General features: G+C 35.1%; 2 protein-coding genes and 1 long non-coding RNA gene across 3 annotated transcripts in view; 1 reads left to right on the top strand and 2 right to left on the bottom strand.

Moving 5' to 3' along the window:
• LOC125801619 (uncharacterized) overlaps window positions 1-15,082 on the top strand; it is a 155,336-nt gene that overhangs the window by 18,580 nt on the left and 121,674 nt on the right. The window lies entirely within an intron of this gene.
• LOC125801100 (NACHT, LRR and PYD domains-containing protein 12-like) overlaps window positions 1-15,082 on the bottom strand; it is a 318,379-nt gene that overhangs the window by 212,555 nt on the left and 90,742 nt on the right. The gene's annotated exons all lie outside the window — the stretch shown is intronic.
• Window positions 8,563-15,082, bottom strand: part of LOC125801200 (zinc finger protein 585A-like) — a 62,648-nt gene continuing 56,128 nt past the window's right edge. The window contains exon 2 of the mRNA XM_049477538.1: window positions 8,563-13,391. Within this exon, the coding sequence (XP_049333495.1) occupies window positions 11,914-13,272 (1,359 nt within the window). The 5' untranslated portion in view covers window positions 13,273-13,391 and the 3' untranslated portion in view covers window positions 8,563-11,913. The remainder of the gene's footprint in view (window positions 13,392-15,082) is intronic.

Here is a 15,082-nt window from a genome sequence, read left to right as displayed (position 1 = left end):
ACGTGACAACTGGAAATTCTAGCGTACATCATCTGTACACTACATTCTGCAAGATGCATTATGTGTGTTTAATAGTGAACTACAGTCACTTGAAAAAGTTTTCATACCCCTTGAACTTTTCCATATTTTGTCACATTACAACCACAAGCATAAATATATTTCATTGGAATTGAATGTGAAAGATCAACACAAAGTGATTTACAATTGTGAAAGGGGAATTTTGGTGGTGGCAGCATTATGCTCTGGTGCTGCTTTTCTACATTTTAGATCAGAGCATATTCATGTGTTAGAATGGCACAGTCAAACCCAATCTAGAACTTGTGGCAAGATCTGAAAACTGCTGTCCACACACTCTCCTTTTAATCTGACTGAGCTTGAGCTGTTTTGCCAAGAAGAATGGGCGGAAATTTCAGTCACTAGATGCGCAAAGCTGGTGGAGACATGCCCTAAAAGAGTTTCTTTCCACTTGACAATTGAATACCACTTTTGTGTTGATCTTTCACATTAAATTTACATTAAATATTTTTTACGTTTGTGGTTGTAATGCGTCAAAATATGAAAAAGTTCAAGGGGTATGAATACTTTTGAAAGCCACTGTATAAATAAACATAAATGTACTGTTCAGGTTTTAAACAGCACTTGTAAAAAGCTGTATTTCTGTAATAGAGAGCGATTCTGACCAAAAGCAGCTACAGCTACTTTAGCTTTAGCATCAGGATACTGAGTAAACATCAACACTATCTGCTGTCACAATGCTAAGCTATAACAGAGCTGACCCCTGTGACATCACCCTCACCTGCAGAGGTCACGACCTCTCAATCAACTCCACCTGTTATAAAAAAAAACCTGTGAGGAGAAGGAAGTGACATCACCTGGAGGCGTCGCCCTTTCCCTGTCAGTCTGGGACAGCATCATCATCTGTAACCATAGCAACTCAGACAGCTGGAAGCAGGAGAATAAAACGTTTACACACCTCTGTGCTGATATAGGTACACACACACGCACGCACACACACGTGAAAAATGTTTTTTTTTTTTTTTTGCATGTTTGTTACTCCTAAAATATTTTAGATCATAAAACAACAGTCAGCTCTCTTATAGCCCTCCTGAGTTCATCTGCAGGAAGTGAAGATAATCACTGGGATTATTCTGTGTGTTTCAGATGCAGTGTCGCCCCCTGCTGGTGGATCTGTGTGTTTAGTGAAGACTGGACTGTATTCCATCATTCTGATCACCAATCACATCCGAGAGAGACGCAACAAATCATCCAAAACTCATTAATTTTCAGTGATTATTATTCTGATCATAGTTCTGTTATTATGGTCTGGAGTAAAAAATCAGTTTAAACACTCCTCTCTTTAATTTATCACATGATAGCAGCGGTTTTATAGATTCAAATTTGACTGAAACGATTGTGTTCACAATTTCTTTAATTCAAGTGAAAGATTTCTTTATTTAGAGCGAATGATTTTTTTATTTGAGCAAAAGATTTCATTATTTAGAGAAAATTATTTTTTTTATTTTAGCGAATAATTTCTTTATTTAGAGGGATTTTTTTTTTCATTTGAGCGAATAATTTCTTTATTTAGAGCAAATTCTTTTTTTATTTGAGCGAATAATTTATTTATTTAGAGCAAATTATTTTTTTTATTTCAGCAAACGATTTCTTTATTTTGAGTGAATATTTTTTTTATTTGAGCGAATTATTTCTTTATTTTAATGAATGATTTTTTATTTAGAGCGAATGATTTTTTTTATTTGAGTGAATTATTGTTTTTAATTTGAGTGAACGATTTTTTTTTTTTTAAGCGAACGATTTCCTTATTTCTAGAGGATGAATTTTTAAATTCAAGTGAATGATTTCTTTATTTTGAATGAATGATTTTTTTATTTGAGGGAAAGATTTCTTTATTTAGAGCAAATAATTTTTTTTATTTCAGCAACTGATTTCTTTATTTAAAGCAAATGATTTTCTTTATTTGAGCTAACAATTTCTTCATTTTGAGCGAATTATTTTTTTTTATTTGACCGAACAATTTATTTTAATGAATAACTTTTTTATTTAGAGCGAATGATTTTTTTTATGAGTGAATTATTGTTTTTAATTTGAGTGAACGATTTCTTTATTTTGAGTGAACGATTTTTTTATTTTAGCGAACAATTTCTCTATTTAGAGCAAATTATTTTTTTTTATTTGAGCGAATTATTTCTTTATTAAGAGCGAATAATTTTTTTTATTTCAGCAAATGATTTCTTTATTTAGAGCGAATGATTTTTTTAATTTGAGCGCACAATTTCTTTATTTTGAGCGAATCACTTTTATTTGAGCAAAAAATTTCATTATTTAGAGCGAATTATTTTATTTTATTTGAGCAAACAATTTCTTTATTGTAAGCAAATGATTTTTTTTATTTTAGCGAATTATTTCTTTATTTAGAGCGAATGATTTCTTATTTTAACGAATGATTTTTTTTTATTTAGAGCGATTTTTTTTATTTGAGTGAATTATTGTTTTTAATTTGAGTAAACGATTTCTTTATTTTGAGTGAACTATTTTTTTATTTTAGCGAACGATTTCTCTATTTGGAGCAAATGATTTTTTTTTATTTGAGCGAATTATTGTTTTTAATTTGATTTAACGATTTCTTTATTTTAATGAATGATTTTTTTTATTTGAGCGAATTATTGTTTTTAATTTGAGTGAACGATTTTTTTATTTTAAGTGAATGATTTTTTTTATTTGAGCGAATTATTGTTTTTCATTTGAGCAAAAGATTTCATTATTTAGAGTGAACGATTTTTTTTATTTGAGTGAACAATTTATTTTGAGTGAACGATTTTTTTATTTGAGTGAACGATTTCTTTATTTTAAGTGATTTTTTGGAGTGAATGATTGTTTTTAATTTGAGTGAACGATTTCTTATTTTGAGTGAATGATTTTTATGTGCACAATTTTTGTTTATCTCATGTGCACAAAAGCAGAATAAACACACGTCTGCAGTGCTGTTTATATATGCTATAATGGCATTTAGAGTCACTTTAAAAAAAAATTAACCGTTTACTTTGAGATTAAAGTCATAGTATTTTAAGGGAAAATTAGATTAATTACTTGGGCTGCCAGTTTAGAAAGGGAAAAAAGCATTTTCTGCTTATGATCTGTTACAGGGCTGCTGTGATTACCATCAATTATCTACATTTATAACCTGCTGATTATTAATGCTGTAGTGTTACAGTTATATAATACAGTGTGCAGATTTTGCTGTGTTGGCTTCTCTGTAGCCGATCCTTTAACTCCTCTGCTGCTTCGCGGAGGTTATGCACTGTGTTTTAGTTTGGTTTCTGTGTTTTATTTTATTTTCTTTATCCATTGCGCCTCCCAGGTTCTGTACAGTATAGTTTAAAATCATAAAACATAACAGTTCTTTTTGTTTTTAGACAGAAAGGAAATGTCTGTCAGGGTTGCCAGAAAATAATCCTTAATTTGCAAATATTTTCTTGCATCTCTATTACTCACCTCCCTTACTGTTTTTTTGTGCATATTTTGTTATAAGCTATAAACTGTATTTTATAATGATATACCCACAAAATGACAGTAATTATGTGAACAAATGACAGATAATCATGTTACTTTTTAAAAGTAAAGATTAATTCTTATTTCACAGTTTGTGTTTTGGCAATACTGGTAGCTATAAACATATATAATCTATGCATTTCACCCCTACAGAAATTGTTTAAAAAAATGATGTGATTCATTCTTATTCTAGTCATTTTAACGTAATTTCTCTTAGAAAATATTTATAGGGATTGCCCGCAGTGGAGAAAACTGTGTAATAAAAACAATTACATATGATGTTAAATAATTGATTATATTATATATTAGAATGCAATATTGTGCACTCTCCTTATAATCTGCTTTACTTTGCAAAACTCCAGTTCCAATAAAAGTGGGATAATGTGTAAAATTATTAAAAGGTAAATGTAATGATTTATAAATACTAAAGACCCTTTTTTATTCTTATTAAAACAGAAAACACATTTTAATATTTAAAAGAGTTTAAGAAAAGGGGTTAAGAAAAGAAAGAGTAAAGGAAAAATAAGCGGCACTAATGAAAACAGCTGCAACAGCAGCGATTTACACACAAATCATAAAACTCCACCTTTATAGAAACAAATGAAGGACAAAGCTTCACCAATCTGCCAAAAATTATGGAACAATTTTAGAAACGTATTAAAGGTAAAATAGTGAAAACTGGTGAAGCATGAACTGCAAATAAATACAGATTCACCAGCAGAGGGAGACACACAGAAACAAAACACCTTCAGTGTTCAGTATGTCATGGTGGGGTACAGAACACAGACACTCGCGGATCCAGTTAAGATGTTTATTAAAACCCCACAGGGTGTACAAAAGTCAAACAGCAAAGAGTAAATAACGCCAGCAAACAGATACCTGGAGGCAAAGACCATACCAGAGTCGAAAGGCAGTCCAATGTTCATACACGAGGCAGCCATGTCAGAGGTGATCCAAAAATCCAAAAACGGTAAACACTCCATAGTAGTGGGACAACTGAGTGGATCAACTTGATGAAAAGGCTCATGCCTTCTACAGACAACATTTCATCGATCAAAGCAGCAATGCAGAAAACCTTCACCTGGCGCAGATCATGGATAGCCAAACATTCCCCCTCCCTGTCTGAAATCTTTGAAGAATACCTACGCTTCTTGGATATGCCAACTCTGGTAGGTAAATTACATTTTGCTTCTTCATTAGGGCTCACTGTCAGTTTTATGCCATGTGTAATGTAAATAACTTGATAATATTGTTAAGGGTTATTATATAACACCGTTTAGCTGAAAAACATGTGCACTCATGGAGGTGATATGAATTTCTCAGTCAGTTAATTTATGATAAAAGTGAAAAAAGGTCTGTGGCCTGTTTGGAACTCAGTTTGGCAATTTGTGTGTTATAGCTGGTATTATGTACCTAAATTAAAGTGTCTCTTTTTTTTGTTTCTTAAAAGCTTGATACAGAGTTTGGTAAAATGTTTGAGGGAAAAGGAGATTTGTTCTTAAGAAGATGGGAGGCTACCATCATTCCCAAGTTGAAGGCAATTGCCATCATGGAGACAGGTGATCTTGCATCTCTTAAGGACATGGAAAACCAGAATGAAGGTATATATTTTCAAATATAACTCTCATTGGATTTCACATATAATGCTACAGCCTCTGTGTAATCTTATTTTATTTGTGTCTGTGTCTCATTTTCAGATGAGAAGTGTTACACTATGCTTGTAGTCCTTACACATCTTCTGCCACCAGTTGCAATGAGTCGCTGTTGAGTGAAGTTTGCATTAACATTCCTTGTTGATTTTGTTCCAGTAAGTCCATCTATCGATTTGTCTGTCTATCTAGAATGATTTTATTATAAGATACATTTTGCCTTTTTTAGTAAACAAATAAATCATAAAGGACATTGAAGGTGGCTGATTTAGTTTAATCAAGTGTGAAAGTATGTAATTGTGTACATGCTTATTAACTGGAGTAACATAAAATTTAGAAACTGTTAAATCGGTCGTTTGTATTTTTAGTAAGTGTTTGCAGTAACAACTGATTAAACTCAAATTTTGGTTTCTTTTGTTTGGTTACATTTTAGGCTGGAAGCAGCATTGCTTCTCTTTGTGATGTCTGTCCTTCACAGACCCACCAGCCCCAGCTAATCTGTGTTGGAAATCTAAGGGCTGTCGCAAAGCAACATGTCATCATTGGAAAGAGTGACCGAATCACTGTTCCCCTTGAAGAAGGACTGACATCTGCTGTGGACAAGCTATTTAAGCTCTACTGGGTGTGTAACCTGGCCTATCCATGTCAGCTAAGCTCCATGTTCTGCTTCTTTGAACACATCTATGACATGCCTCTCTCAACTAGCCGGAAAGCTAAGGTACTGAAGCTCATTTCGAAGGTTAAAGCATCACAATTCACAGCATAATGTACACTTGTCCAGAATGTCGACAGTCACAATTCACAGAAGTAAAGAAGCTAATTTGGCATCTTCGTGAAATACATGCATTGTCAAAGGGACTGAACTTCATTCTTATTTGTAGCCAGGATGGTTGTCCAAGGACTTACCACAACATCAAATCATTTACTAAGCATCTTTACAGAGATCACCAGTTAACATGTACCACCGTGCACTATTTGTTACTTCACATACTGTACTTGGCCTAACATATAGAACAGGTAGTGTGCTGCCACTTAAAACCAAACACTGTGGAGAATGTTTGTTTGGTGAGATAATTCACATCATACCACGGGCTGATGCTGAGTCCTTTTTGATGTTTATCTGGATTCTTTAAATTGAGTACTTTGATGAGCATTTTTATGCATATGTCAAGCGAACTAATGACTATGAAATGATCAGCTTAGATGATGCTTCAGATGTTAGGCCTCTTGATGTACTAGCCATTTACAACACAGACAAGCTGTACTTGAATCCAAGATCCAAATTGTTTAGCCTCACATTTTGTAGTTCTGTTTTTATAAAAAGGGAATTTTATTTCTGTACTGATGTTCAATGTTATTCATCAGGTTTTCTAAAAATACGTGAGAACAGTGAACAATTGTGACTAATTTTATATGAGCTATGTTTTATACACCCCTTTACTGTTTGGACTTTTGTTTTTAGGTGTTCATTATCACAAAAGACAATGAATTAGTTACAAGCATGCATGTTTTTACATTTAAAATATCTAAAAAAACATCGAGTTAATTTATTACTTATACCAAATGAAACTGTAACATTTTAAATGTAAAAACAGTCATGTTTGTTACAGTTCAAAATCAAACACGTGAATGTTAATTCATTGCTAATTCCAAAAGAAAATTGAACCATATATAGGCATGATAATAAAAATGGAATTGAATTCATTCGTTTCATGCTTTTTTTTAACATATTTGATACATTATCTTGATTATGCATAATCAACACAAGTTGTGTAAAAAATTACACATTTGTGAGTTCATTAGCCTGACACATTTAGTGTGTAAAATTGGATTACACACTGGATGTGTCAGAATCAACACAACATGTGTCGTCTCTGAGCACACTCGCACAATGTGTTAAAATTCGACACAGTCTGAGTCATTTTTGACACATTTCTTTTTAGAGTGTACGTAAAAGACTTCCTAAAATCAAACTTGGGTAAAGGGAGGAACTAGAAGAGTTTGTGATACAGGGAGGAAAAAAGGAGGAAAAAAGGAGGAAAAAAAGAAGCGAGCCAGAGCTCAGGGTAAAAACTGGCATAAATTTATTTTTATGCAAACTAAGATCCAACACTGAGTGACTGTAGACAGGTGTTTCAGTTTCATTGTCCAACCCCGGTATGTCCCAAATGTGTCTATAAACTGGGTATAGGATATATATGATATCTCAATAAATTTTATAAAACATATTTTCTTTTTGTTTGTTTTTTTGTTTTCAGCTCAGAAAGTCATTTTGTTACATTTGTAATAATACTTTTCATTAATTTAAGTAATGTCTTTTTGTCCACAGATCTTTCAGACACATCCCATGTAAAAATGTCCCCAGAGCTCGTCAAGCTAGTCATACGGTTAGCTTATTAGAATAGGCAGCAGTGACTTCATTTACCTCACAATAGAAAAAAGGGCAATTCTGTTTATATTCTTTTTCCTAAAGTTCATATTAATACTTGTAAAGGGTTAATCATTTAGTGGGTGTTAACATATGAACAGCTCAGGCATGAGGGATTGTGGTAGCTGCCTACCGTTTCATACACAGCCAGTCTATCTCTGCTCTCTCCTACTGGTATGCAGATTAGCTAAGTGTCAAACGGTCAGGTTGTTACCGTCATTTAATGGTCCATATTATGTCAATTTACATTTGAGATTTGTAGGTATAAACATACACATATTCACACACATATTTTTTCACAGTTTATTTTTTCACCTGCATATCCGATTAGCCTAAATTTTACCCTGTATATTTAATTCCCAGCGCCAGAGAGCTTTATTTTCGTGATAAATATTTCTTAAAACTGCATTGACACTAATGTGGTGACGTGTTTGTGTGTGTTGTGTTGGTACATGTAGATCAGGTGCAGCAGTGCTGCTGGGGTTTTTAAACACAGGGTTCAAACACCTTTTACAAGGTAAAATTCAAGCACTTTTCAAGCACTTTCAAGGCCCATTTTCAAGTTTTTTTCAGCATATTTCAGTATTGTGGAAAATTAATGATAACGGTGATATCTCAAAACTGCGATTCAGCGATAATCAATATATTGCAAAACTATTCTCCACACTTCACAGCGACTGAGCTACTGAGAAAAAAACACTTCTATGTAAGTAAATAGCAGGAGTTATGGATTTATTGGTGTCAGTTTCACACAAGTGAAATACCAATGTTCTCAAAATACTGAGTATCTCAACATAATGTGTATCCAATAAATTTCGTTCCACTTCACGATTGAAAGATTATTGATCTACTGTTCGAATTATGATGTATCTGGCATGATACGTCATAAAGAAGAAAAGGAGATCCAGTCCAAAATTGTAGTTCCGTCAGATTTTATTCAAAGAATCTTCTGAGCAAAACAGTTTTTTTGGATACATCAAAAATTTGAGTAAAAAGATTATTGAAAAATGAATTGAAATAAAAAGGTGAAAATAAGAGGAAAACCCCAAAGGTGAGAAAAGTTGGGGTTTCCAGAGTTCTCGGCTGTGTGACCAGGACCTGTGGCTCTGTAGTCCCTCTCGGGAGAAGCTCTCCCGCCCAACTCTACTCTTCTTCCTAGACAGAGTCTAATAAAAACAGGCATTCGCCTGGCCTCAGTCTAATGGTGTGTGAGGAGGCTCCTCACACCCCCCGGATCCTGATACTGATAAGCAGTTATTCATCCTGTACGTCAGCCGAGAACTCGGTCACCCCAACCTTATCAGACTATAGATTACATGTACAGAAACTCATGGTTCCGCTGGAAAAAATCAATCATGCTAAGTTGCAAGAAAAACGGCCTTGCTTTGAGCACAAGGACACAATATACATACATTCTCAGTCACAATGTGAATCATCATGAATCGTGCTAAATGCTTGAATAACATACTGATTAAGTGAAATGCTGATTTAGTTACACACAGATTAACCCTTTAATCAATGAACAATGAACATAGTAAGGCAAAACTCCTCCGTATTCTTACACACTTGAAGCCCAAAATGTGGCAAAAGTTTGAAAAGTTCAAGGGGGGGCCGAATACTTTTGCAAGGCACTGTATATAGTGGTTGCTTGAATGTATGTTTGGCTGTGTACAAAAGCTTTTGGCTAAATGCTTAAGTTGAAAGAATAGATAAGATTGCAGATCTTGCAATATAAAAGCCTTTTATTGAATCACATAGATATGAATTTGAGTAAATACATAAGGTGATGTAAAACAACGATAATAGCTGGTACTGGATAAAACAATCAATAAAGTAAATGAATTAGATATTTTTAGTACCTTTAGAGAAATAAAAAAAACCCTTTAGCAAAACGATACCAAATAAGGAAAAGATAACAGAGTATATAACTTTAGCAACACAACACAACCAAATATCCCTGTAGATTAACTTGCAGATTTTTAATCAGACTGACTGAACCATAGACCAATGAGAAAACCAGTAGAGCAGGGGTGTCAAACTCATTTTGGCCGAGGGCCACATTGGCATATTGGCTGTCCACTGAGGGCCAGATGTAACTTATAAATGTAATAAAATGTAATCAAATGTAATATAAAATGAATGTAATTACTCCTTAATGTTAAATAACTCTCAATATATTATTTATTCAATCAAATATTACAGTTGCATGGAAAAAATGTTTGCTTGTTGCTCTATTAACATAAATCCTTTTAATTTGTCATGTTATGAAATCCAAAAACTCCATCAATCAAGAACCAAACTATTCAAGTGAATAGAAATGACATAAAATACAAGTTACATTAACTTTGATCAAAACATTTGATACTGAAATAAGGCTTGATAAATATAAAATTAAAAATTGTGAGCTGTTAAGAACATGTGACAGATTTAGCATTTCCTCAGATTTAGCAGTTCCTCATACAACCACTAGTCGGAGCAGCAGCAGCAGCAGCACAAGCCCGCAGTCTTTACTGAGTCAGAGCTACAGCCCAGCCACGGGCTACAGGGCTCAGCTGAGGCAGTCTGGAGCGTTTTTAAAATTTTTAAGTTCTTCCGTGTATGAAATAAAATAACCTCACAAACCGGATAATACAGCTCTCTACAGTTCATCTTTCAGCCCAAGCAGCTAACAGCAGCAGTTCAGAGCAGCCGTCACGGAGTCACTGCTGGGATTACATTATAAACAGGTCAGTTAGCGCGCTGCTAACCTCAGGATGTTTATAACTACGGAGTTTAGAACACACAACGGCTGCAAGGTTAGACTGTTGAAGGCTACTGAAGACTATTAAAGGCTATTGGAGGTTATTGAAAGGGTTATTGGGGGCAGAAATCAGTACAGGCTGGTTAGATTAGTGATTCACGTGCTCCTCCTTTGCTGTGGTGAAACTGCGACTAGCGCTGACACAGTGATGTTTATTAACGTCATTAAAACAGATTTTGTCAGCTATTGTCGTATAAATATTTACACAGAACTTCTCTCCTAACAAGCGTTTATTTTGGTCAGTAACACTCTTCGTAACACAAAAGGCATACCGGTCTTTCACCTTGAAGCACAGCCGTCCGTCTGCATCAGCTTCTCTTTTTCTGGACATTATGGGATAAACGTTTGTATGTCTCAATTCCACCCGCGAAGTTACGCCTTCCCTCCGGCAGGGTTTCCACATCAATGACTACACTGCCGTGTAGTGGCAGTAAGCCGTAACTTCGCGGGTAATACAATCGACAAGCATTGTGGGAAATGTAGTTTTTGGTCAAAGAACGCTTCTGACCTATTTATTATAGACACTAAGATCTTACAATCTCTCGCTTGGATGTGGCCACATTTGGCCCGCGGGCCTTGTGTTTGACACATGTGCAGTAGAGGGAATCAAGGATCCTGCAGTCTTACTGTAGCACAGCCTGCTGAGTGTTGCTTTCAGTATGGAAACTACAGCTAGAGCGTTTTTTTTTTTTTTTTAAACTCTGAAAAGGATTTTGTTGGCCTTTTGTTGCAAGCTAAGAATATTCTCTACTCCTAAGAATACTCTACTCCTTTAAACTACAACATCTAAATTTTAAAAGACTAAGTAATGCTAATCTAACATCTGGAGCAAACACTGGCAGTGCCCTCGCTCCAACTACAAACTACAAACGTGGAGTGGAGGAAAAAATAAAGAAAGTTTTTATATGTAAACAATTGAGAATGTGTTAAGGCTGTAAATGACATAAGTTGACCAAATGATCATTTCCTACTTATGGCAAAGCATATTCAATTTTTAAACCTAAAAATGTCCCAGAATGATAAAATCCTCACTTTTGTTTATTATTAGTTCTAAAGCTAATGCTGAGATTTAATATACGATTTTACTCTGAGCTAGCATCATCGCTTTACTATTTATTCAGCATATCACTGAAAAAATTGTAAAAATGTATGTTCCTAGTTTATGCTGTTAGTGGTACCATTTATGATTCTGTGTGTAAAAACTTCTTAAAACACAACACTAAGTGTTGAAGAGCTCTGCAGGCATTAACTAATGTAGGTATACAAACATACATAAAAACACAGCATGAAATTCAGTAAACATCGTCTCTGGATAAGATTCATTTTTCTGAACCTGTAAAAAGCCATTTTTAAATGAAGTTCTTGTAACAGAGTGAAGATTTTGTGCATGATGAGGTGTTTTTGGCTGTCTGAAAGATTTAAGGTTTGCATTTTTTATGGCAGAGGAACAGATTTGGGATACTTTTCTATCTTTTGTGAATGCACTGATGTAATATAAGTTCACTCTGTAAAGTAAAACTCTTCCCACAGTCTGAGCAGTGATACGGTTTTTCTCCTGTGTGAATGCGCTGGTGTATTTTGAGATTACTCTGTTTAGTAAAACTCTTCCCACAGTCGAAACAGTAATACGGTTTCTCTCCTGTGTGAATGCGCTGATGCAGTTTGAGATTACTCTGTTTAGTAAAACTCTTCCCACAGTCTGAGCAGTGATACGGTTTCTCTCCTGTGTGAATGCGCTGGTGCAGTTTGAGATCACTCTGTTTAGTAAAACTCTTTCCACAGTCGAAACAGTAATACGGTTTCTCTCCTGTGTGAATGCGCTGGTGTATTTTGAGACTACTCTGTTCAGTAAAACTCTTCCCACAATCGGAGCAGTGATACGGTTTCTCTCCTGTGTGAATTCGCTGGTGTATTTTGAGATTACTCTGTTGAGTAAAACTCTTCCCACAGTCGAAACAGTAATACGGTTTCTCTCCTGTGTGAATGCGCTGATGCAGTTTGAGATTACTCTGTTTAGTAAAACTCTTTCCACAGTCTGAGCAGTGATACGGTTTCTCTCCTGTGTGAATTCGCTGGTGTATTTTGAGAGTACTCTGTTTAGTAAAACTCTTCCCACAGTCTGAGCAGTGATACGGTTTCTCTCCTGTGTGAATGCGCTGGTGTATTTTGAGACTACTCTGTTGAGTAAAACTCTTCCCACAGTCTGAGCAGTGATACGGTTTCTCTCCTGTGTGAATGCGCTGGTGCAGTTTGAGATTACTCTGTTGAGTAAAACTCTTCCCACAGTCTGAGCAGTGATACGGTTTCTCTCCTGTGTGAATGCGCTGGTGCAGTTTGAGACTACTCTGTGTAGTAAAACACTTATCACAGTCTGAGCAGTAATACGGTTTCTCTCCTGTGTGAATGCGCTGGTGATTTTTGAGATGACCCTGTTGATTAAAACTCTTCCCACAGTCTGAGCAGTGATACGGTTTCTCTCCTGTGTGAATGCGCTGGTGTTTTTTGAGACTACTCTGTTCAGTAAAACTCTTCCCACAATCGGAGCAGTGATACGTTTTTTCTCCTGTGTGAATGCGCTGGTGATTTTTGAGATGACTCTGTTGAGTAAAACTCTTCCCACAGTCTGAGCAGTGATACGGTTTCTCTCCTGTGTGAATGCGCTGGTGATTTTTGAGATGACTCTGTTTAGTAAAACTCTTTCCACAGTCTGAGCAGTGATACGGTTTCTCTCCTGTGTGAATGCGCTGGTGTTTTTTGATATCACTCTGTTTAGTAAAACTCTTGACAGAGTGCTGATGTTCCTCCATGTTGGGACTTGGCTCCATCTGTCTGTGAAATGTAGCAAACAATTTCTGCGTTTTCAGGAGATTCTTCTGGATGGCTTGTGCTTCACCTCTTTCAGCAGTTTAACACTGTTCTTTATTAAATATCCTGGTTGTTTATTCTGGAAAAACAAAGAAAAAAAATTTTGTGTATTAAAATAAAAGCAGGTCAATTAACCAAAAAGAATTACCTACATTAGTTACACTATATGGAGAAAACTACAGGGACACCTTCATACTACAATAAAGGCTTCAGTACTTTTATCCCATTATAAATTCACAGACATTTTAATATGTAGTTGTATCTTCACTGTCAGCAGGCTGCAGCTGCAAAATGTATGTAGCAGAAACACTGCTGCTGTCCTGAGCACTGAATACAGTGTTATACTACTACTTTAGTAGTATCACACTTTACACTATAATCCATACTACTAAAACTTGAAGCTCGGCTGCGCTCCGGTCCACACCTAGAACCTCCCGCTATGAAGCCGAGCGGAGCGCAGTGCAGCCGAACCGAGTTCCTCGATTAGGCTCGGCCCTGATGCAGAATTTTAGATTTTAGATGCAGAATGAGCACACCTGATGCTTCCACAAGTGATTAAACAGGAGAGATAGTAGAGGGAGGCAGGTCTAATTCAGTGGTTCGGCTTTCAAAGGTCTGATAAACTCCAGCTTGCTCCCAATTGTGCCGGAAAGTGGAGTTGACTAGCAACGGTAATGCATCTAATCTGTTCCACCACCTCAAGCAGTTTCACTACACACAATATCTTCCTTATTCTGGCTGAAGCACTTATGTAGTTTATGTTGTATCTAAGTTATTTATAGTTGATATAGGTTTGTTTATTTGACGGTGATATCGTGTTCCTTTTATATAAATGAAGGCTTTCTGCATTCTTTATCCTGGATGAGGCACTTTTGTTTTGACCTGTTAAATATGTTTACAAAAGGATAAGAAGCTCTGCCTCTGTTGTAATGTAAAGTTATTTATATTGGTAAAATGTAAATAGGTTATTGGTTTGTGTTTGACAGAGATGTCATGTTTTTGTTTTGCTACATGCAAATAAAGGTGAGCATTAATTCATTCTGACCATTTTTTAATTTCTAAAGTATTATACAGTTTTTTATGAGAGGAGGCTTTAAAGACAGTAATAGGTACAGATTTCCATTGCAGGGATTCCTAACAGTTTTTCTGAGGCCTTCCAAATATTTATATCGATATCGAAATTATATTGTATCGACCGAAATTAAGGAATGTATCGTGATATAAATTTTGGCAATATCGTCCAGCACTAGCTGTAAATATGTCATACTGCTCTAACAAAGTGTATCTCATTTTATCTTATAAATATCTTTGTAATTTTCTGACTTGCAGTATATCTCTACCCCTCACCTTTTATAATCAATATTTAGTTTTTCAATACAATAATTTCAGTGACCGGAAGCAGAAAAAGCCTGTATTAAATGTATATGCTTGATGAAGAGTCTTGACCTACCCCTTCCTGTTTTTATGTTCTAGAAATTAGATAATATTACTTTTTTTATTCAGGTGTAGGACCATTTATGGGATAATTTATCTGCATACAATCACAGCTCCAGAAATGACATTAATCTGTTTTAATAAGGCAGTATGCCATAAATATCGTAAGAAATAATGTTGCCAATATTTTTGAATATCATTAACTATATTACCCTGAAATATGGAGCCATATCACCCACCCCTAATTATCACATTCAGGGTAGTACTTAAAAATTCACACTGTTTTCATTTCCTATTATATATCTTCTAGAGACATTTTATAAATGTATATGTCCA

This window comes from Astyanax mexicanus, chromosome 4 (genome assembly GCF_023375975.1).
Source record: "Astyanax mexicanus isolate ESR-SI-001 chromosome 4, AstMex3_surface, whole genome shotgun sequence".
Taxonomy (NCBI): Eukaryota; Metazoa; Chordata; class Actinopteri; order Characiformes; family Acestrorhamphidae; genus Astyanax; species Astyanax mexicanus.
This window is presented reverse-complemented; position numbering and strand designations above follow the sequence as displayed.